The sequence below is a fragment of the Xyrauchen texanus genome, chromosome 25 (assembly GCF_025860055.1).
Source record: "Xyrauchen texanus isolate HMW12.3.18 chromosome 25, RBS_HiC_50CHRs, whole genome shotgun sequence".
NCBI lineage: Eukaryota > Metazoa > Chordata > Actinopteri > Cypriniformes > Catostomidae > Xyrauchen > Xyrauchen texanus.
The window spans coordinates 23,551,454-23,574,308 of NC_068300.1; the positions used below are offsets into that span (position 1 = coordinate 23,551,454).

The following is a 22,855-nucleotide window of genomic DNA, read 5'->3' on the forward strand; positions in this document are numbered from 1 at the left end:
GAGAGAAGATTATGGGTGTAATTTCTCACCTCCTGCATTTCTTTTTCTTTAGCTATGAGCCTCTGATGTTAAGACGGCCAGACAAACGCCGCAGCACCACTCAGACATGGCACTTCAGCTCTGGCATGTTGACCTGTGGTTTACCCAGACTAGTCGTTCAGGTCTTTTTTCTTACATAATTTTTTTTTTTTCCACTCTTCAATTTCTATTTCCAGTTTTGAAGTATCTGTGGCTCTTGAAATAATTGTGGTATGTGTTGTTTTAGGTGAGGGGTGGAGTATCTGGGCTGTATGATGGTGCCCAAGTGGTACTGGGTCCAGACTCTGGTGTTTTGGAACCGACCCCAGCGCAACAGTTTATCAACCAAAAAATGAGACCTGGCTCAGGGATACTGTCTGTGCAGGTACTGCCTGATGGGCCCACACGAGTACTACAGGTAAGACACCCCTCCTGGTTCATTGTTATTGAACAATTATACCCACGTCAGGTCATCTGAAATGGAATCAGTTCCTATCTTTCTTTTACACTTTCAAATTTGAGAAGCTGCATACCTCATTTCAGATCAGTGACTTCAACCAACGGCGCATGAATAGACCCTCTCCCAGCACAGAGGAAGTCCTGAATAAAGAATCTGTTCAGATGAAAGTTCCTGATGAGGAGCTGGAGGTAAAAACATTGTGTTTGTTCATCCAGCATCATTTTATGTAGAATTTAAAAATTTTTGTGTATCCATGTGAACATAAAAACAAATTAACACATGGTTGTGTCTTAATATACACTGAACAAGTTGTAATTGCAGTTGTGTTTAAAACAAGTATTGCTAATCATAATAGTAGTGCTTAGTGTATTGTAATTAAATAGGTTATTTGTCTTAAGACGTTAACCTCCTAATTCTGCCCTTGTGTGTAGGTGTTGGTGAACCTGGATGAGGGAGTGGGCCTGTCATTGGTCAATAAACTCCCTGAAGAGTTGGTGTTTGCCACCCTGTCTGGCATTGATGTGCACTTTACCCACACTGCTGCCAGCCAGGTGTTGGAACTTACAGTAATAGACATTCAGGTAAGCAACAAGAAAGCATAACTGTACAGCCAATTGCACACTACAAGACTGAAAGTCTGCGCAACGGGAGAGTTTATTCATAATAATGTCAACAAACATGTTTTTAAATTATTGTTTGGCGTGACAGTGCACACACCTGACGACTTGACGGACAGATTTTGAACACAAATAGATTTCAAACACACACACTCCAAAAAAAACTGGTTGTAGCATTTGGCACTAGATGTAGCCTGCCTCAAAAGTGTGCACACTACAAGACCATCTGCAATGGGCATGTGCTGGAATCTGAGGCTTGTCACAGACTAGTCTTCAACAATAAAGGTGACAAGCTTGATTCATGTAATGTGTGTGTGCTTGGCTTAAACGCTCCAAACACAATCATTGAATTACCAACCTTTGCAAATTACCAACCTTTGCAAGTAATATTGGCAAAAGTGTTGGTCATCAGCAAAAGCAGATCACCCTGTACCCCTATAAATAGTGTGCAGTCCTATACCATTTCCACTGCATTCTAATTAAATAAATAAATACATTCTGACAGATGTGTCTTTACTCTCTCCTCTATCTCAGGTGGATAACCAGCTCCTGGGTACCACTCACCCTGTTATGCTGTGTGTGACTCCAGTCTCCATTGAAAGCAATGCAGTGGACTCAGGCCCTGCTCTGCAGGTCAATGCCGTTAAAGTGCCCAGCAGCCTTATGTTCACAGACCTTTTTAAGGTAAAATCACCACTGAACCATTGCCTCCACCTCAACAGAGTGCTTTGACTACAGGAGTTTGATTATAAATTGCACTCTCTACCCTACAGCACCTGATGGTCACAGCTCGCCGATATACTGTCATCATTGAGGAAAAGCTCTTGTTGAAGCTACTCACATTCTTTGGCTATGGGCAGACAGAGGGAGGTGTGTAGCTGGTATCCCCCTGGTGTGCATAATGGGAAATGTAGTTCATGATACACTGACAAGTAAATTATTTTGTGTTTCAGAGGTGGAGAAGCTGGATGAGAACCTCTACGAGAAAGCCAGTGAAGATGCTGGAACACCAAAACGCTATTATTTTGAGAACTTAAAGATTAGTCTTCCTCAGGTCAAGCTGAGTGTCTTCACCTCTCATAAGTTGCCCCCTGATCTCAAGGTACGAGAGCCTTAGTAGAAACAACTGCAGTGCTAACAGTGCTTAATGGATCCTTTAACAGTTCCAGGGTTTGGAACGTGGAAGTAATTTATAGCAGGGTAAACTTTTGGAGACGTAAATGAGAGACCACAGCAAATTGTTTTTTGGATTCCCATTTGCTCCAACAATCCATTATTAAGTTTCCATGACTTTCCAAAAGAGGAACAAAGTAGAGCAAGCTGGATTACAGCAGTCAGAAGAGAGAAAGACTGTCACTCCCTCATAAGCTGTAATTGAAACCCCATTGTATCTTTGGGGACATTTTTATTTTTTTTTAAGGCCAGGGTAAAATAATAATGTTAGAAACGTACCCAAATTTTATTTATTTATTTTTAAAAGAGGTGGAACTGCGTTATCACAGTTTGTGAAAAATAATTGTGGTTAGTGGTTAGAAACATTGGTTACAGTTACAGTTTTATAGACTTAAAATATACTTTATTGAAATCCTGTTGTCTGAAGTTTTCCAAATTAATCTGTTATTATATGTTGGTCTGTAACATAATTGTGTGTCATTTGTGTTCTGCACAGGCCTTGAAAGGAACCCTGGGGTTCCCACTCATTCGGTTTGAAGATGCAGTCATTAACATGTACCCCTACACTCGGGTCCACCCCTATGAGACGCAGGAGATGATAATCAATGACATTCTTAAGCACTTTAGAGAGGTAGGAAACATTCCTTAGTTATATTTTCTTTTATTTTGAAGTGTAAGTTGTCAATGTCTTCATCACCACTGTGATTTCATGAACTCTTGTCCATTTAGGAGCTAATCAGTCAGGCAGCTCAGATCCTGGGTTCAGTGGACTTTCTGGGCAACCCAATGGGCCTATTGAATGACGTCACAGAGGGTATGAATGAACTCATCAAGTACGGCAACGTTGGAGGACTCATCCGCAGTGTCACGCATGGTGTTTCCAACTCTGCTGCCAAGGTAGCAAAATTCACTTTTTTACTGATGAATATCACAGATCCATGTTTCACAATGCATAATTCTCCATCGCTGTAGTGTCTCAGAGATATTTGACAAATTATTCCCAAATCAGTCGGAGTATGAATAAGTCCATCTGTTCAGCTGCAAAGTACCACAGCAGTAACCACAAGAAAGGGAGTAATTTAGTGCAAGGCCAAGTCATAATGAGAAAAAATGAGAACATACTGTCCTCTGTGATGAGGTCTGTTCAAATGTAAATTAGAAGCTGAAGTTGTTTATTTCACAGACTTATTATTGAATACATTTTTGAAGACCCATCCAAGCAGAGCACTAGAATGAGCCACGTGTCAATTGATGATGATTTCCAGGAAAAGAATGGTAACAGCTTTGAAGGTCAGATGCATATGATGTTAAACAGCAGAGCAATCTGAGGTGATTTCTGTTCTAATATGCATTGAAGAGGTGAAAATATTCAGAGTGTTTATTAGTTTTGGTCTCTGTGTAAAAAGGCAGGTTTCTGCATGTTTACCACATTGTGCAAACAGAATACTGGGGTTTAGTTGTTTACTTCTAGTCAGCATAAATTGAAAATCATCCCTGCAAATTTCCTATGATGGTTTTAAGAAATGTATGCAGATCTCAGTGTTGAGGTTGAGCAGATGGACTCTGATTGATGAGCTTAAACAGCTTATTTTCTCATGACTCTGGTGTGCAGGTGTGTTTGCACGTATGTGGTTGCAGATGGCATTTTACTACTGCAGCACAATTTGTGTGGTCAGACCTAAGCTCTTACCCCAGCCTCTTCTTCATGTACTGCAGCCAGCTCTTAGAATGTCTGTCTGACAGACCATCACACCATGGCACATCAGTGGCAGCCAGCTTGCTTTGAGATAGCCCTTTGTGTTTTTCCCTCTGTCTGCTCTCATTTACTTTCCTTCTAGCTGCTCTGGCCATGCTCATGCTCAACAGGTTCCAATCAGCAAGACTTACCAGTAACACTTGACCATTTCTCATTTCCTTAGACACTTTGCTTTTGAGGTCTCTCACTGCTTTACTCATTGTTGTTTTTAGTCAAGTTTAGTGGAGCTGATTTAATTAACACACTCATGATTAAAGGAATATTTGATCCAAAAACTTTAATCCTGTCATCATTTACTCAGCCTCATGTTGTTTAGAATGACTTTCTTTCTTCCGTGGAACACAAAAGGAGATGTTAGGCAGAATGACATGACCATGACATGTATGGACATACAATTCTTATTACCGCAATGCGAAAAAAGATAGTCATTATGATATTATCTTAACCACACTGTGAACATTTTTTATATTCTTTATAACTGTTAAGTATTTATACTGTACATCATAGCAGCCTTTCCGTTTCCCTGTTTTGAATTTAAAAATCATTGTTAAAAAAGTTTTTTCCCCATGTAATAAAGTCAAACATTACTGTATTACAGTAATGAGAGTCATCATTGAAAAAAATGGGAATAGTAAAAGTTAAACATTCAGATGCATTGCAGTAAAGAAAACTGAGGGGTAAAATGTGTTTAAATTACCTGAAAATTATGGCACAATGCAAAAAATCTTTATGGTCCTAAATATAGGCTTTATTTTCTTTACTCAAAATATATTTTCATATTTCTATGTATTGATTTGGGGTTAAATATTACCAGGACATTTTTATTGACTGTTTTTTTTTTTTTTTTTTTTAAATAATATCTCTTTAAAGCTCACTTGGATAAGCAAGCTGAGCCAGAGACAGGCAACATTTATTAAAACGAATGGGAGAAATTAAAAACGCCCTACAGTCAACAGATATAGAAAGGAAGTTCCGCCTTAGAGGTAAATGTATCAATCACCATTTAGATATAGACATCGCCTGTCAATCAACTCTAGAACACGCATGTGTATTAGCTATACAAGCTGTTTTTTTTTTTTTTTGTGTGTGTTATCTGATGTAAAGAAGCACAATTTATGATTGCAGTGTTGTCAGATTTTTCTGCTGATTTGAAGTATGTTCTTTAATCGTAATCTTGACCAACCGTTTTTGAGGTTTCATTCTTTTAGAGTGTTTCAAAGATGGCCAACAGTGGACTGACTTGCTAGAAAGACTTTGGCTTAATGCAGCAAGTTCTCTGTGTTCGGTTATTTTTACATCATACTGGGTACATTTACAGTGGTGCCCAAAAATATTGGCACCCTTGGAAAATACGAGCAAAGAAGGCTGTGAAAAAAAAACACCTGCATTGTTTATCCTTTTGATCTTTCATTCAAATAATTCTCACAAATCGAACCTTTAATTGAAGTAAAACAAGAGGGGAAATATCCTGGAAAGGTCTGGAAAAGTATGCGTCTATATTGTCTTCACACACAGTGAGGAGTATGGTTCAATTCGCCAAAGAAACTCCAAGGATCACAGCTGGAGAATCACAGAAATTAGTTGGGTCTTGGGGGTCAGAAAGTCTCAAAAAATATATCATACATCACCTACATCACCACAAGTGTTTGTGAGGGTTTCAAGCAAAAAAGCCTCTGCTCTCATTCAACAACAAACTCAACTTACAATGGGCCCTGGTTGGAACTTCCAGCAGGACAATCCAAAACAAACATAAAAATCAACACAAAAATGGTTCACTGACTACAAAATCACAGTTCTGCCATGGCCATCCCAGTCCCCTGACCTGAACCTCATATAGAATGTATTTGGTGATCTGAAGAGGAGAGTCCACCACCATGGACCTCTGAATTTGAAGGATCTGTAGAGATTCTGAATGGAGGAATGGTATCGGATACTTTGCCATGTCTTCTCCAACCTCATTAGGCATTATAAGAGAAGACTCAGAGCTGTTATATTGGCAAAGGGAGATTACACAAAGTATTGAATAATAGGGTGCCAATAATTATGGCTAATGCATTTTGGAGAAAAATAGTTATTTAATGAGATATTTCCCCTGTTTCAATTGTTTTACTTCAATTAAATTAAGAGATTGATGTGATTTGCTTTTTAAATGAAAGATCAAAAGGATAAACAAGGCAGATTTCATTTCACAGCCTTCTTTGCTCATATTTACCAAAGGTGCCAATAGTTTTGGCTCCCTCTGTAAATTAAATTTTGAAAATAAAGGCCAGATGGAGCTGAAGTCCATTTCCTTTTCTTCAGCTTATCTTTGGTAGTAATAGCTTTTCAGTTCACTTAAAATTACCTGGTGAGCTGCTGAAGAAATGCTTAAGATTTCTGGAAAAATAAGAAAATCCTCTGCCTGTTGGCAGCTTCTGCTGCCACTAACTCAATTTCATGAGTATAAACATATTATTACTCCCCCTGGAGAGCTTCCAGCAACTTGAATAAAAACACTTTGCCAAAATCAACCACCAACTATATAATAGTCTTTGTCATGCTGCTTGGGGGGAAAAACTTTAATGAAAGATATTTAAGGCAATTGAGAGCTTTCGGTTTGATGCCTAGAAATCGTGATGTTTATTGTATTTGCTCAGATTACAAGTTGTTTTTTAACTTATGTCAATGGCCACCCAGAATTGATTTTGGATTGTGTGCATCCCTCTGGAATACTTTGTTGTTAGTTTTACCTTTATGGGGGCCAGAATAGATATTTCAATTAAGCAAACTCCATTGACTGCAACGTGTGTGTACCTAGGACATTTTCCTATGGGTTTTAATAGTGCCATTATATGCCAATACGTTTTAAACTCACATTTGCATTCATATAGAAATACCAGAGATATATTTTCGAGTAACATACATCACTGCTGCATAACACTTATTTTTCCATTAGTGAATTCTACCTGATCTCTGAGCTGCTTTTGCCTTTTTCACTGTTTCCATTGAAACATGTCTCGGAGAGCCTTAAACCAGGATATATCATCTTTCTGTTGGTTGCTTTAAGACAACCTCTGACCCTCAGTGCAATGGAGCATTGTTCTCTTTAGAAGAGGATTTCATTTTTATTACCAGCTCTTATAGTTTTCCCCTAGTTTTTCACCCACTTTATAACAAGCACACAATGGGTTTTATTTCTCTACATCTCTTTCTGTCTTTCTCACACATACTCAAACACATTCTCGCACACCTCTAGGGGCCCTGTGTTCAGATAGGATGGGCTAATGGCTCAAGCAGAGGAGGCATGGGGGGCCATAAACTTGAAAGTGTTCTGATCCTCTCCTTCCCCCAGACTCATATCTGGTAAATGTATTGGTATAATTTCACAGCCAAGCTTTTTTTTTTTTTAAGATAGAGGAGGGAGGGAGGAGGAGCCGAGAATCTGAGCTGGCCTTCAGATGAACTCACAAGGGACTTCGCTTGGAGGGGTCAGCCCAAGTTCATGCCTGACTCTTGCTTGAGTTCTACAGAATGTGCCTGTGTTTATACAGTGTTTGAGCTCCAGTAGGGAGCTTGCTGGGCCTGTAATACAAAACTCACTTCCAGGAGGCACCTGCAGGGGACCTGAGGGGCGCCCACTATGGGCAAAGTCAGGTCAACTGTGCCAAGAGGGGGGAAAGCCACCCCATTTGACAAATTACAGCCTGATATATTTGACAGCTGGATGAGATGGTGTGTAAAATCAGTTATCTGTAAAATCAGAGTGTGTCCTCATTTTTCAGCAATGGAAAGGTTTGTACAATGAGAGCAATTGCAATTGCCTGGAACATGGTACTTTTTAAATAATGAAAATTGAAATTTGCACCACAAACTACATAATTTCTTTTTTTTTTTAAATCTGACATAAATCAGTCACTCCACACACAGGTCTGCAATAAGTCATTGATGTGTCCAAATGTAGACAGTCCACTACTTAGGGTCACTCCTTAGCTGTCCTCTATTCTGTGGGGGGCTTTTCACTGGTCAATTGCCTGACATTTTAACAGTCAGTAGAGGCTTTCAGTCAGACTAAAATGTTGTCTTAAAATGCCAAAAACATACTTTATACAAGTACACATACGCAGATTCGACAGCTTGGTAAACACATTTGCAGTGCACTGTCTGGTTGAACATGCTTAACATGCATTCTTGCTTTACTGTGGTGGTGACAAAACTCAGTAATAGGGATGTCCCAATACAGATACTGGTATTGGAATCAGGTCCAAAACCACACTCATATACTTGTAGTTGAATGCTTGTAAAAATGCTTTGAAACCAAAAAACGATACCATCTGACAAAAGAATGTCATTACGTAAACAATCAGCTCACACATTCTAATCACATAATGTCCTAGTGAGATTATTTAACAGCAAAAGCTGAAATTTAATTAGATAAATATATAGTTTACTTTGCATGTGCTGCGTGCCTCTATTGTGAGCAGAACACTAGTGAATGTGTGGAGACACTGTTGTGCGGACGCCGGCTAAACTGCACGTACCTTTTAAAAACTCCTCCTTGGCTCATACAGGAAAAACACAGCCATGAGCATCAAGCACTCTATTTGTAGCAGATGACAGCGACCAGAGTGCAAATTCACTTAGTAACATGAGGCACATATCTATGGAAGCGTATTGCATTCACTTGAGAAAAAAAAATCTACTCTGTTTTTCTGAATTAACGACTTAATTATCTCAGAATTACGAGATAATTTTTCATGGAAAAAAGTTTTTGCTCTGTTTTTCTGAATTAACGACTTAATTATCTCAGAATTACGAGATCATTTTTCATTAAAAAAAATATTTTGTTCTGTTTTTCTGAATTAATGAGATCCCTCAAAATCCTGCCAGGAGCTCTATTTTAGCTGGATTGCATGGAAGTAAACATGTCCCGCCTTTCAAGTTTAATCCGGTTTTATTACAAATTTGATTATTTATATTAAATTATTTTCCTAAAAGGGGGCCCCCTTTTTTGTTCAAGTGAGCCCACTTTTAGGAGAATTCGTTCATAATGATTTTACAGCATACTATATTCATTATAGTTTTACAGCATGATATTTTTGCTCACTGTAAAACAAATATTGCTTTCTAAATCAGTTTTCCCACAGTTTATCGAATGTTCATATTCTTTATTAACCGCTTTGGCCATTTTGGGTTAGGCCTATATGTGTTTCATACATGTCTAAGGTTTTTACTATGCATTGAAATACACTTTGGTGATGTTTTTATAAGCTATTGTATTGATTTGTTTTTATTTTACAAAGAGAATAATTTAATATAAATAATCAAAATTGTATCTGTAATTAGCTACAATAGCAAGTTCTGTGGTTGTCGATGAACTAATACATTTTCACATTCATTAGAATTAAAATTTCATGCCCTGGTGTTTATTATTAATATAACAGATTAATTTATTCATGGATTTTGATTCCAGTGGTGGCTGCATAGGATTGTTTCCAATTTCCAATAACTCCAGAGCGTTGTAAAGTCCAAAAGTCAACATGTTTTGAAAAAGGATAGATGTAATAATTTCCAAAATTCACAACATGTTTTTATCTAACGAAATATTCCGCCTCAATCCATGTTTGTTGGCGTTTAGACTTTCAAAACCATTTTCACTGTGGTGGAAAAAACTTGCTGTACACAAAGCGAGGCATGCACCTTCGGGGCAGTCTAGCAGCTAATATATAATATATATAGGCCTATGTATTTATATAGTCTAGCACTATTATATATTACAAAAAAGATCGTATTATGTAGGACTATCTGCGTTAAGCTAGGCTCCATTTAATCCATATTATTCTATTTTATTCAATACATTTTTAGGGTGATGACGCCATAAAATATGACGACAGACATTAGAAGCTTCATTCTAAAACCTCAATAGAAGTTTCGAATGTTAATATGACATGACATTTGGTACAGTCTAGTATGAACGGTCAGAATGACCGCTATGGCCATTCTAGTAGTTATAGAATTCCAGTAGTTCTAGTGTTAAATGCAAGTACATTTGCTTGATTAGTGTCCTTTGGAAGATCAAAGCGTGTCTCAGCCATGACAGTATTACAAATGTCATAGACAGTAATGTCTTTGTATTGAAGGCCAAGTTTAAAATATATCTCTTTAAATTCATGCGCATCCATGCTCTCAGTATCTTTGAGTAAATTAATGATGGCAATGACGCAATCCGTAGTATCTCCCAATGTCTCAGACCCAAAGTAAAATAAAACCGGATTAAACTTGAAAGGCGGGACATGTTTACTTCCATGCAATCCAGCTAAAATAGAGCTCCTGGCAGGATTTTGAGGGATCTCATTAATTCAGAAAAACAGAACAAAATATTTTTTTAATGAAAAATTATCTCAGTAATTCTGAGATAATTAAGATTCAGATTAATTCAGAAAAACAGAGCAAAAACTTTTTTTCCATGAAAAATTATCTCAGTAATTCTGAGATAATTAAGTCGTTAATTCAGAAAAACAGAGCAAAAACTTTTTTCCATGAAAAATTATCTCGTAATTCTGAGATAATTAACTTGTTAATTCAGAAAAACAGAGTAGATTTTTTTTTTCTCAAGTGAATGCAATACGCTTCCGTACATATCTATTACATATTTATTTAATTAAATAGTAGGCTTTTGCAGTTTAATAATCACTTTGAGTCATGTAGCGCCCATCTTTTTCAGACTGAAAAGCTACTGTCATCACACAGAAACGCTTCAAAATAAAAGCTAAATTGAATGAAAAAAAAAGTAAGACAAATCTATCACTATTATAAAGTTATGTAATATTCACTGTATTACTACTAATAATAATAATAATAATAATAATAAATCAATTATAATTGTGTTATATTTTGGTAATAACTTACATCTGAGATGCTCTGTTATGGAGCAATTTATTTGACAAAATGAAATTCCAATGCTGTATTTTGGATTGTGCTGTGAGGTTCTGTATACAAGTACTTAATTTGATAAAAAATTAATTGTTACATTTTCATTTGATTAAAGTTTTAATTAACTTATTTATTTAAACACCATTTTGATGATTTTTCATGATAAAATAATCTCTTGATATGGAGTTTTGAACTCTGTATCGGCGAGTATCAGTAATTGTACTCGTTCTCAGAAAAAGTGTATCGGGACATGCCTACTTCATATTTTAAGGGGGCAATAGAGTTACCTTGAATTTTACATAAAATTATCAGGAACTTTGTATTTATAAAGGGTCATGTGCTGCTTTATAATATGCCTGCTGTGTGCAAAAACTTGCTGTATCCCAATTATACTGTAAATGTACATGTAAATGTAAATGTACTGACTGTCTGAATTACAGATTCAAAGATTTGGTAATATAGTTCTTCTATCTGGTATACAATAAGCATTTCTCATCATGGTAGTTGTAAATTACTTTTTAACTGTTATGTTTATCTGCCGGTGCAGTTTGCAGGTACCTTATCTGATGGATTGGGCAAGACTATGGACAACCGCCACCAGACAGAACGAGAATACATTCGCTATCATGGAGCTACCAGCGGAGAGCACCTTGTTGCAGGGGTTCATGGTCTTGCTCATGGTACACAAGAACATTTAATACTCAATATTTACTTTTTTCCCTTTTCTCCCAATTTGGAATGCCCAATTCCCACTACTTAGTAGGTCCTCGTGGTGGCACGGTTACTCACCTCAATCCGGGTGGCGGAGGACAAGTCTCAGTTGCCTCCGTTTCTGAGACAGTCAATCCACACATCTTATCATGTGGCTCGTTGTGCATGACACCACGGAGATAGCATGTGGAGGCTCATGCTACTCCGCGATCCACGTGCAACTTTCCACGTGACCCATTGCGAGTGAGAACCACTAATCGCAACCACGAGGAGGTTACAACATGTGACTCTACCCTCCCTAGCAACCGGGCCAATTTGGTTGCTCAGGAGACCAGCTTGGAGTCACTTAGCACTCCCTGGATTCGAACTCGCGATTCCAGGGTTGGTAGTCAGCGTCAATACTCGCTAAGCTAACCAGGCCCCCAGTACTCAATATTTTAAAACATTTTATCAGTTTATTGTTACTGTGCCTTGTCCTTATACGAAGCCTGCTCCACTTGGTATTTTATCCTATGCTCTTAGGCATCATTGGTGGTCTGACCAGTGTCATCACATCAACTGTGGAGGGAGTGAAGACTGAGGGGGGTGTCAGTGGATTTTTCTCTGGTCTGGGAAAGGGATTGGTTGGCACGGTGACCAAACCTGTGGCAGGAGCACTGGACTTTGCCTCTGAAACAGCGCAAACTGTCCGAGACATGGCCAGTCTAAGCAACAGGTATTTTTCTGCTCAACTTCTTTAAACTTGAAGAGAATAGTTCAGCCAAGGGTTTGTGCATGGCTTACTCTCCCTGTGTTCAGAACACCCTCTATGGTTCAGTCTTTATAGTGCTTAAATCTTTGCAGAGACTGCGTGACCTCTCTGTAGTTTCCCATAAATCCTACCTGCCTTTTGATGAGTTTAGCTTGTGGCTAGTAGAGCTCTGCACTAATGAACACCTGCTAATGATCCAAACCACAGTCCAGAACTGCTCTGTAGAACTTGCCCACTGTTTTAAGACCAGCCTTCGGGGTCTCACCTCCACCTCATCATCTAAAGCTAGAAGCACTACCTGAGGTTTTACGAGGGGGCCCAAAAGCAGGTTATATTACACAGGCTGTCTGGTATGTAAAGCCATTTGTTCTTCATTTGCCTATGTATATGTGTGGCACAGAGTGTTTGTGGTTTTACTGCTCCAACTGGAGGAGGAATGAGTTTCCTGTCCTCTTGCCATTCCCTGTGAATAGAGAGAGGAGGTGTGTGTATGTCTGTGCAGAGAAGGGAACTGCTGGTGAACTGTGCAGGGAAGAGCTGGGGGAGTTTAAGGGAGAGACATTTGGAGCGTGCCTGCCACAGTGTGGCCAAGAGTTCAGCTAGAGTTCACACCAAAAATGTGCAGGAATTATGGGTCACAGCGGACACTGTCTGACCCGGTTATTGCACATTCTCAATAACACACTCGCAGGTAGCATTGCAATCAACATTTCTACTTATCAACAACTGGGCATAGTGATTCCCATTGCAGTCCTTCCATTCACATCTGAAACATGGATGACATTTCCTATTTTTTACAGTTTTTTAGCAAACAAGGTAATTAATGCCGCTGTAGGTTTATGGAGTGATGTTTTTCTCTTGATGGTCAGGAGTTCGTGACATACGTGCCCTGTTAGATCACAAACAGGAAATAAACAAGTAAATGAGAAGCAGACTGTAGCGAGTTCAGGAATAGTGTAAGTGTCCACACAATCTTTTTGCTCTCCTGCCCTGCTAGTGAACTCACCCTCCCACACAACCCCCACACCCCCCCCACCCCACACACACACACACACACACACGTACCATTCCAAACTGCACTATGCAATGCAGGCAGCCTTCCAGAGGCAGCTCAATTACAATCCCAAAACAAAAGCAAAGAATTGCTGGGGGTTGGCAAGGGCAGCAGTAGGGACTCAGACTTTGACTGAATAGGCACCCTGATCCCACCTTAGCTGTCAGTTCAGTATGAAAAGCATGCATTTTCTATTACCCCAGGCTTTATATGTGGTTTGCCTGTTGACTTGCATTTGACTGTCATTTTGGGAAATCTTTTTGTTGTTGTTGTTATATTCCTCAACAGTACATTTTTGCAATACTTTTGTGGCATTTGATCAAGACAACAAAATTGTACACAACAATGGTTATGTGTTTTCCACCCATTATAAACAAACAACTAGTGCATTCTTATAATCTAAAAGTATCTGTAACTAGGACTGGGTATCGAGTTTAATACATTTTAGGCACTGACCGAATTGCCTCTAAACCATCGAGTATCAAAAAATATCTTCGTCGTTCGGCACCAAACTTCGATACCTAAGGGGTTAATCTAGTCAGCGTCAGTGATAAGCATGTAGCATGCTAGATGTGCCCAAATCTAAAAGTGCTGGTGATTGGCTGTGTTTAGGCATCTAGGATAAACTCTAGTATCAGAAAATGAGTTCCAGGGCTGATAATGTTATAAGTAACATTGCTGTTCTACATTACAGAGAAATACTAAACCAAAATAATGAGCCTTTAAAATATACATTTTACAAGCGCACACACGAAGCGAGCCGTAGCGACACCGGCAAAAGCGGTAATGATTCTGAATGTGTCTGAAAAAACAGCAAGTAACTGTCTGAACATTTAGTTAATTTATAGAGAGAAATGCACATTCGGGTTGAGCAAACAGAGGATGATCTCTGCATCAATGATGGTCAGAGAGATGCCTTTGATCATGTCATGGCAATATTTTGCTCGTTATCCCATTAATCTATTAAATTATTATTATTATCAAATTAATACTACAAATAATTTGCCTGTAGACACAAAGACACACATTTGAAGGAACACTCTTTATTATATTATTAAGTACAGATGACAGAAAAGCCGTATATGGGAATATATGATGTGCTGATATGGAGGCGTGCAGTCTCGTGGAACACGGGCATCTAAGGATCTCACACTTTGTTTCTGCCTTCCGATTTTTTTTTTTTTATGAGTGCTGCAAATGACCTCAGGCATCTCAGTTCAGGAGGTGCTTTGAGATCAATTCACTTTATTTCCACAGAGCAGTTTATTGTGAACGCAACTCTGCAGCCTGTAAAATAAAACAAACTATATAAAATAATACAAAATGTATAAAATAATACAAAAACGCATTCACCTCAAACCATGATTTATATTTCAGTGATTATTATCGTCATTATAATTATTATTTTTACATTTATAATTGTATTTATGTCTTCATTTGTTTAAGTAATTTTTCTTGCCTGATGGTAAATAGAATGGTGGTTACGTATATATATATATATATATATATATATATATATATATATATATATATACATACATGCATTCTCTACCTGTCAGGTATTTCGATTATCCAGGAAAATATATAATGTGTGTGAATAAATTTGTTTAGTTCCCTCCTTCACGATATATCTATTTATCCAATTACATCGGAAACCTCGGGGCTGAGGGATAGTGACTATTCTTGCTTTAGTGATTTTGCATTGAAAATTAAATAATTGATTTGAAAAACTTCAATCAAATACATTTCTAAATTCAAATTGCACTCCAAGCTGAAACGAAAAAGCAAATAAATAAATAATAAAGTGATAAAATAATGTGTGTACGTGTGTGTGTATGTATATATATATATATATATATATATATATATTTTTTTCTTTTTTTTTTTTCTTTTCCTGGATAACGAAATACCTAACAGGTAGAGAATGCATGGATGAAGCTTCTTTACCAAAGAGAGATGTTCACAACTGTTGTAAAGCCATCTTTCAAAAAGTTGAACAGCACATTTTAAATGCACTTATTTTTTTACAGTTTCATTTGAACTTTTAGTTAAAATAAATACAAAATAAAGTTCAAAGTTTGAAATCAAGGGGGACTAGGGACCTTTTCAATTGAAGTCTATGGGATTTTTAGCCAATTTTCTGTCTGCCGAGCAAACATATAAACCATGATTCTGTACTTCTTTACAGATACAATGTTTAAGTATTCCAATTGTCAGCTTTTTTCACTCGAAATACAAGGTGTACCGTATATCTACTGTAAAATAATAGAACCACCATTGACATACTGGTGGTGCTCTTTTAAGATGAAATGCTACTATAAAACTATGTGTTTAAGTGTGAAAAACAAGCCTATGGCAATGTGCATGTTTATGATCAAAATGGAGCTGTGCTGAATATCTAATGTACTCTCCTCTGTCTTTTTAGACACAAAAGAGAAGGGCTAATGTACCTGGAACTCTAACTTGTTTGCAGCATACAAATAGGTTAAAAGGGTACACAGTTGAACCAGAATTGACCCAGACAGTGAGCCAAAGATAAAAAGATTAGAAAGATAAACAAATGTTAATCAGCCAAGCATGATGAGCACTCTAAATGTCTCACCACATGTTACTGTGACAGGTCTTGCTTTGGACCAGAGAGAGATGGAAATTTGCTTATACTCCAGCAGGCGTGTTTTTAGTTTTTTTAAACACCTACGTACAGCAGCCTTCCACAGCAAACCCACCCTTAACCCCTTTTCTCATGATCTTTCTCGGAAAGGAGCAAGAAGTAAGAGCTGTTTGTTTGCACCCATTGACGACTGACTGGCTGAGCTCCAAGCCCTATGCCTGACCTAGAATTGAACCCTATTGTTCCAATCCCACAATCGGGTGCAGGGCATTGTGCTCAATCGCCTCCAAAGCAGTGGGTGAGGCTGGAGAGAGGGGTTAGGAGTCTCCCTGGGTCTATTAAAGTCCTGTCATGCAAAGGGCCAGATCTCATGACTTACGGTTATGATTATGAACCATGGCTTGCTGTCAAGAGAGCCAAGTCCATGTGGAATTCCTGTTTTGTTTTGTTTTGTTTTTTGGTGGTTTTTTTTACATTCCACGGTTTCTTTGATATGTCATAATGAAGTAACTAGTGGCTTCAAAATATTTGATTTAGTTGTAATTGCTTACAACAGTTTAATTTAATGCTACAATTAACCTTTTAATCAAGTTGCTGTTTTTCATTGCATGCAATCATGAACTTGCCATAAACCCTTCTGAAGTCGCATAGTGTAGTCTCAATTTTATAGAAGTGATATGAAATGCAGAAGTTGTTGCAATAAAAAAAAAAAACACAACTTGATCCAGACCCACTCAGAGACTCCAGGTTTGTCCATCTTGGGTACCCTCTCTCCCCAACATCTCGCATTCAGAGTTCAGCTCTTGATGAACAGCGGCAGCTGCATTCGGCTTTAGTTTAAACAGAACAGAGAGATGCAGTACATTGACTTCTTTATGAATCAACTGGAAACCATCAGCTCTAATCAAATGCCTGCTGGCCCAGATTCAAGCCAGATGTAGTAATTCCACTTGGCCCACCAGTGGCAGCCAAAGAGAAGAGGAGTTGTTTGCAGGAGAAGTGAGACCCAAGCTTTGCATTGGCACTACAGGCTGTTGACTGGCCTGGACCACCAGAACTCTAAGCTATCATGACCCTGTCCACTGAATCCGGAGCCTGTTGAACTGCACACCTAAAACCAATATGGTGTGCTTGAGTGTGAAACAGAGTTCAACACATGATATGTTGGCTGGATATCACCTTAACAGGCATAGCAGGAGTCTGAGTATGTGGGTTTTTTGGATTGTGGCACAACAGGTGTTATTTCAAGAGGCTCTGTTCTACACTAACGGGAAATAGGGGGGGAAAGAGAAAAAAGGTTCAGTCTTTCCAGTAAAATGTTCATTTCAACTTGGAATCACCAGCATTAACCCTCTTAAGGCTGTTGGTTTTGTAAGTAATGATCCCTGTGTGTTTTGTGTATCTGTTTCAGGCTGAGTGTGCAGCGGTTGAGAAAGCCACGTTGCTGTACTGGCCCTCAGGGGCTGCTGCCTCGATTCTCCTCCCTACAAGCAGATGCACAAGAACAGCTCTTTCACTTGACGGACAGTATCCACTCTGAATAGTGAGTATCCCGCCTGACGGTTATTCTGTTCTGTGCTATTCTTGCATATTGAATATATGATTAAAAACAAACAAAAAAAACTGCTGCTTTTCTGTAGAGATGTTATTTTTAGGCCAACTGATTGATTAATCGATTCTGTTAGTAGATAGTTTCTACATTGGTTTGAAACCCAAAGACTGGTTTCTTGTTCAAAGTGAAATAAAAGACATTTATCACCTAAGAGGCTAATCCATCCAGATCAGCAGATGCCTGCTGGCCCACCTGACCTCTGTCCTCATAGGTGCCAAACAGGCCATTACTCTCCTCAGCACACCGCCTTCTGCAGTCTTTTACACGGCACTACTGCGTGTCTTCGAGTCATCTGTTTGATTTGGTGTGCTAATCTCTTATCTGAAAACAATTTTTACACTAAGTACCATGCTTGACTTAATCTTTCTTCATTAATCGTAAGGAGTATTGAGTTCATAATTTCACAAATTTGCATTGGAATCCGTGGATGAATTTCCTCAGAATAGAATTTCTGCTGTGCTGTAATACAATTTAATTTGACTTAACCCAGATTTTAACAGGACAAAGCACCATTTCTGCTCTTTGTAAAGAGACACCCATGCAAAGTAATACTCATACAATGAAATCTTAGCTGTAAGCAGCTCATAGTTACTAAGCTTGTTTTTCCCCCTCCATAGTTTCATTGCAGTGGAGCCTCTAGACACGTACTGTGTGCTGATCTCCTCCAAAGTGGTGTATTTTCTCAAGCCTGGGGAATACATGGATCGTGAAGCAATATTTTTAGAAGTCAAATATGATGACCTCTATCATTGTCTGGTGTCCAAAGACCATGGAAAAGTGTATGTACAGCTTACCAAGAAAGCTGAAAGCACCAGTAGTGGAGTGGCCATTCCAGGTCCATCACACCAGAAACCTATGGTAAGAGATTGACCCTCAGTGTTCACTAAGGCCATGTACAAACTACAAAGTTTTGGGAGTGACACCTGCATTTAAATGTGGGAGTGGATCTCCTAAATTTTCATTCCTTGTGTGTACAGAATACAGGAGTTAATTCGCAATTGTGATGATCGACAAGTGATAACCATGGCAATGTAATGAAGCGTCTCATGCCTGAGAACAAGAAACATAAATGCCACCAGTTTAATCCATTTTGTGCTCGCTATTTTTGAGCAAAGAAATTACCACCAGAAACATATCATCGTATGGCAATGTTTAGTTAGCTGCTGTTGCCATGTTTTGTTTATGCGCATCTAAGCGGCTGCTGATGAACAGCATTTGCGTTTTGTCTGGACTGCAATGTACATGTTACCCCGAGAGCGCAGAGCTGATGAAAGAATCTACAGGGGAATATATGAATGAGTGAAGACGCTTAACTCTATTTGAGTGATTTTATTGATCACATCATTATCAACTAGTTGGTTAGTTTGGTTCTGTACACACTGATACCGAATGATTTTCATGACTTTTGCTTAAGTTTTGACTTACGGCCATACCACCCTGAGCACGCCGGAACTCGTCTGATCCCAGGTTTCGGCACCAGTGTAAAGTGATCAATGGAAAGGAGGAGGCGAGAACCCGGGATCAAACGAGTTCAGGCGTGCTCAGGGTGGTATGGCCGTAAGCGATTTCTCTCTCCCGCACGATCCCCTGCAGCCAGCCTTTAACCCTCACAGAGACATAATTAGCCTAATACGGGACCAGGTGTGTAGGATCACGCCCCGGCCCTGCCCTCCGCCCTGCCACAGGTACTTAGACGTACATTCTTCTGCCGATGTGGATGGGACAATGTGTTAAAATAATCTGACAGTGTTTACTGTGTTATCAGGAAAAGAAGCCGTGTGCTGCTACAGCATAAAACATACAGCACAACTAGTGTTGCCCGACTCCTGAATGAATGACTCTTATGAGCAGGCTCTTTTGAATCTATAGCGTGAAACATACACCGTGTCCAGTGTAGCCCTCACAAAAAATTTTTTTTTGATCTACAGCGCAAAACATACAGCACGACCAGTGTAGCCCGATCCCTGAATAAATTACTCCAATGAGTCAGTTCTTTTGAATCTACAGTGCAAACATACAGTGCAACCAGTGTTGCCCAATTCCTGAACGAATGACTCTAATGAACCGGTTCTTTTGAATGTGCAGCATGAACCATACAGCAGACCTGTGTAGTACAATCCCTGAATGAATGACTCTTATGAGCCAATTCTTTTGAATCTATAGTGCAAAACATACAGCTCAACTAGTGTAGCCCATTTCCTGATCAAATTACTCTTATGAGCCAGTTCTTTTGAATCTACAGTGCAAAACATATGGCGCAACTAGTAAAGCCCGATTCCCAAACAAATTATTCTTATGAACCGGTTCTTTTGAATCTGCAGCGTGAAACGTACAGCACAAAAATAAAGTACAAATGTAACTTCTTTTAATGTTATTAACTTGCATGTGAAATAATACGAGCCATCAATGTTTGAAATTGAATGTCAACTACACATTGTTACACAAATTATTAACAAGTTGAAACCTAAAAAAAGTCTCTTATATTAATTTCTCTTATATTAATAAAACACTTGTAATATGAAAAAGTGTAGTGTGGAATTGCTGTCTGAATGTGATCTGCCAGTTCCAGTTTACCTCCGTGTGTGATGAAAAAACTAACAGTTAAAGTGACCAAACAAAAAACACCTCACTAGCATTTTCACGTAATAAAGGGGTACTGTGAAATCACACCATCAACTCTTGGTGAAAACACGTTGTGCTCCCAAACATAATCCATTTTGATTGACTCTTCTCAGTAGTTTCAATGCAAACCAGAAGGTAAGAGGCAAAACACGGAAGCGTAGAGTGCTGAAAAGAGGCGGGACTGAATAAGGTGAAAAGGCAAAACTTATGCTGCAACCAGTGTAGCCCGATTCCCGAAGGAATGACACTTATGAACCGGTTCTTTTTTTTATACCGTATAGAGCAAAACATAAGGTGCAACCAGTGTAGCCCGATTCTCGGACGAATTATTCTTGTGAAATGGTTCTTTTTAATCTACAGAGTAAAACATACAGCACAACCAGTGTAGCCAAATTCCTGAACAAATGATTCTTGTGAACCGGTTCTTTTTAATCTACAGCGTGAAACATACAGCGCAACTAGTGTAGCCCGATCGCTGAATGAATGACTCTTATGAGCCGGTTATTTTGAATCTACAAGGCAACTAATGTAGCCCCATGCTTTTTGGTGAATTAAAAACTTACTGAACCAGTACTGGAGTACTGATTTCACAAATTCCATCTGATGAATATCTAGCAGTGCAATTCAATAACCGAGCAGCTTATATCTGTTTTTTGCTTCTCCATAGGTCCATGTGAAAAATGAGAGCCTTGCTATCAAAATTTCACAAGAAATCAACTATGCCAAGAGCCTTTACTATGAACAACAGCTGATGCTGCCTCCCAGCGAAAATGAGGACATCTTATTATTAGATTCTTAACCAAACACCAAACAGGGTGGTTGGGGTTTCATGCTAATTTTTCAACTGCTATTTCCTTTTTTTCTGTTTCTGTGGAAGGATAGTAATAAATCAGCAGAGTGTGATCACCCACTTAGGCCAGTTGACGGGACATGCTCACAAGCTAGTCAAGAGGGGTTGCTATAAACCTTGGCAAGCACAGATTTAACTTGAATATATAAGTAATTTATCAAGTTCCCTGAAAACCTTAGATTAATTAATGTTTTTGTTTTATAATTGTTTCTACAATTACTTGTGATTGTCGCTAGATGTACACAGCTAGTCTGACACTGTATATGTTTGTTTATAGATCCTCTATGTACATAAATAGGCACATACCAATAGGACATTATCTGCCATGTATATAAAATGTTGAAATGTAATATTATATGGGATGGAATGAATCTTGGATTGCTGTACAAAACTGCCTTTAAATGAAAGTTCATTTCTGAATGAGAGTTTGGAGTGATTGTCCATTATGAATGAATTGCACTTATATAAATTAAGGGAACTGCAGCTGCCCTCAATATTCACCGACGAACCATCAGTAACACATAAATACACACACTACTGGTCAAAAGTTTTGAAACGCACTCATTCTTTATTACAATTTTTTTTTTTCACCTTTTAGAATAATAGTAAAGTTATCAAAACTATGGAATAACATAAATTGAAATATGGGAATTATGTTGTGACTAAACAAAATCTAAACTAAATAAAACTATGTTATATTTTAGCATCTTCAAAGTAGTCACACTTTGCCTAGAATTTGCAGACATGTACTCGACATTATCTCAAACAACTTCTTGAGGTATCACACTGGGATGCTTTTTAAACAGTATTGAAGGAGTTCCCATCTATGTTGGGCACTTATTGGCTGCTTTTCTTTATTATTTGGTCATCAATTTAAAAAACTTTTTTTTTTTTTTTATTAAATTTGAGTTTTAAGATCATGAGAAACTTTTCAAGCAAGTGTTTCAAAACTTTTGACCAGTATTGTACATGCACATCTACACAAAATACAGAGAAGAAGAATAAATACTGTTTATATAATATACTGCATCACTGCCTTTTTCACTTCTTCATGTGCAGTCCACCCTCTAAAACTGGTCTGGGATTTTTTTCTCATAGTTTATCTTTTCTTGCCTCTTCTGTAACTCTTTTAATGAATGTAATGAAATTAGGATTGCAAATGTTGTGTTGCTTTATATCTCTTAAAGTTTAAACTCTGAAACACAATCAACATATATTGCAACATATAATGTTGGTGTTTTGCAGTGCTTAAGCTTACAATTATCTGCCTTTTATAGATTCCCTTTTTTGAGGTATTCATTACATTTCCTCCTGCATATTTCTTACGGACAACCAAAGATCAGACATTACTAATTTTCTCTCTCTCTTTTAAAAAGGAACAACAACCTTTCCACTTCTTTGCTTGATTTTTATCATCCATTTATCTACTAGTCTATCAAACCTGTTTATTGAAGCAATTTTTTTATTTCTGAGACTGTTACTCCAAGAATGTTGGTCAGTATACTTTAGGATAACACAACCATTACACCTAAAGTCATGTGTTTTCTAAGTTGTGTGTAATTTAAATATGGATATGTTGAATACACGAACATACAAACAGGTGTCTCCTAATTAAGATACAATTGCACAAACATGCAAAGTAAAATATAGTGTGTACATTTTTGTTGTAATATGCAAATGTATAAAGAATAATAATTAAAATTATGGTTTA

General features: G+C 38.1%; 1 protein-coding gene across 1 annotated transcript in view; it reads left to right on the top strand.

The window, feature by feature from the left end:
- Nucleotides 1-22,855, top strand: part of LOC127618662 (intermembrane lipid transfer protein VPS13D-like) — a 68,715-nt gene extending 45,860 nt beyond the window's left edge. The window contains exons 57-70 of the mRNA XM_052091241.1: nucleotides 53-161; nucleotides 266-436; nucleotides 562-666; nucleotides 910-1,059; nucleotides 1,630-1,779; nucleotides 1,869-1,965; nucleotides 2,049-2,197; nucleotides 2,765-2,899; nucleotides 2,998-3,165; nucleotides 11,481-11,613; nucleotides 12,167-12,359; nucleotides 17,472-17,603; nucleotides 18,290-18,530; nucleotides 20,962-22,855. Of these exons, the coding sequence (XP_051947201.1) occupies nucleotides 53-161; nucleotides 266-436; nucleotides 562-666; nucleotides 910-1,059; nucleotides 1,630-1,779; nucleotides 1,869-1,965; nucleotides 2,049-2,197; nucleotides 2,765-2,899; nucleotides 2,998-3,165; nucleotides 11,481-11,613; nucleotides 12,167-12,359; nucleotides 17,472-17,603; nucleotides 18,290-18,530; nucleotides 20,962-21,093 (2,065 nt within the window). The 3' untranslated portion in view covers nucleotides 21,094-22,855. The remainder of the gene's footprint in view (nucleotides 1-52; nucleotides 162-265; nucleotides 437-561; nucleotides 667-909; nucleotides 1,060-1,629; nucleotides 1,780-1,868; nucleotides 1,966-2,048; nucleotides 2,198-2,764; nucleotides 2,900-2,997; nucleotides 3,166-11,480; nucleotides 11,614-12,166; nucleotides 12,360-17,471; nucleotides 17,604-18,289; nucleotides 18,531-20,961) is intronic.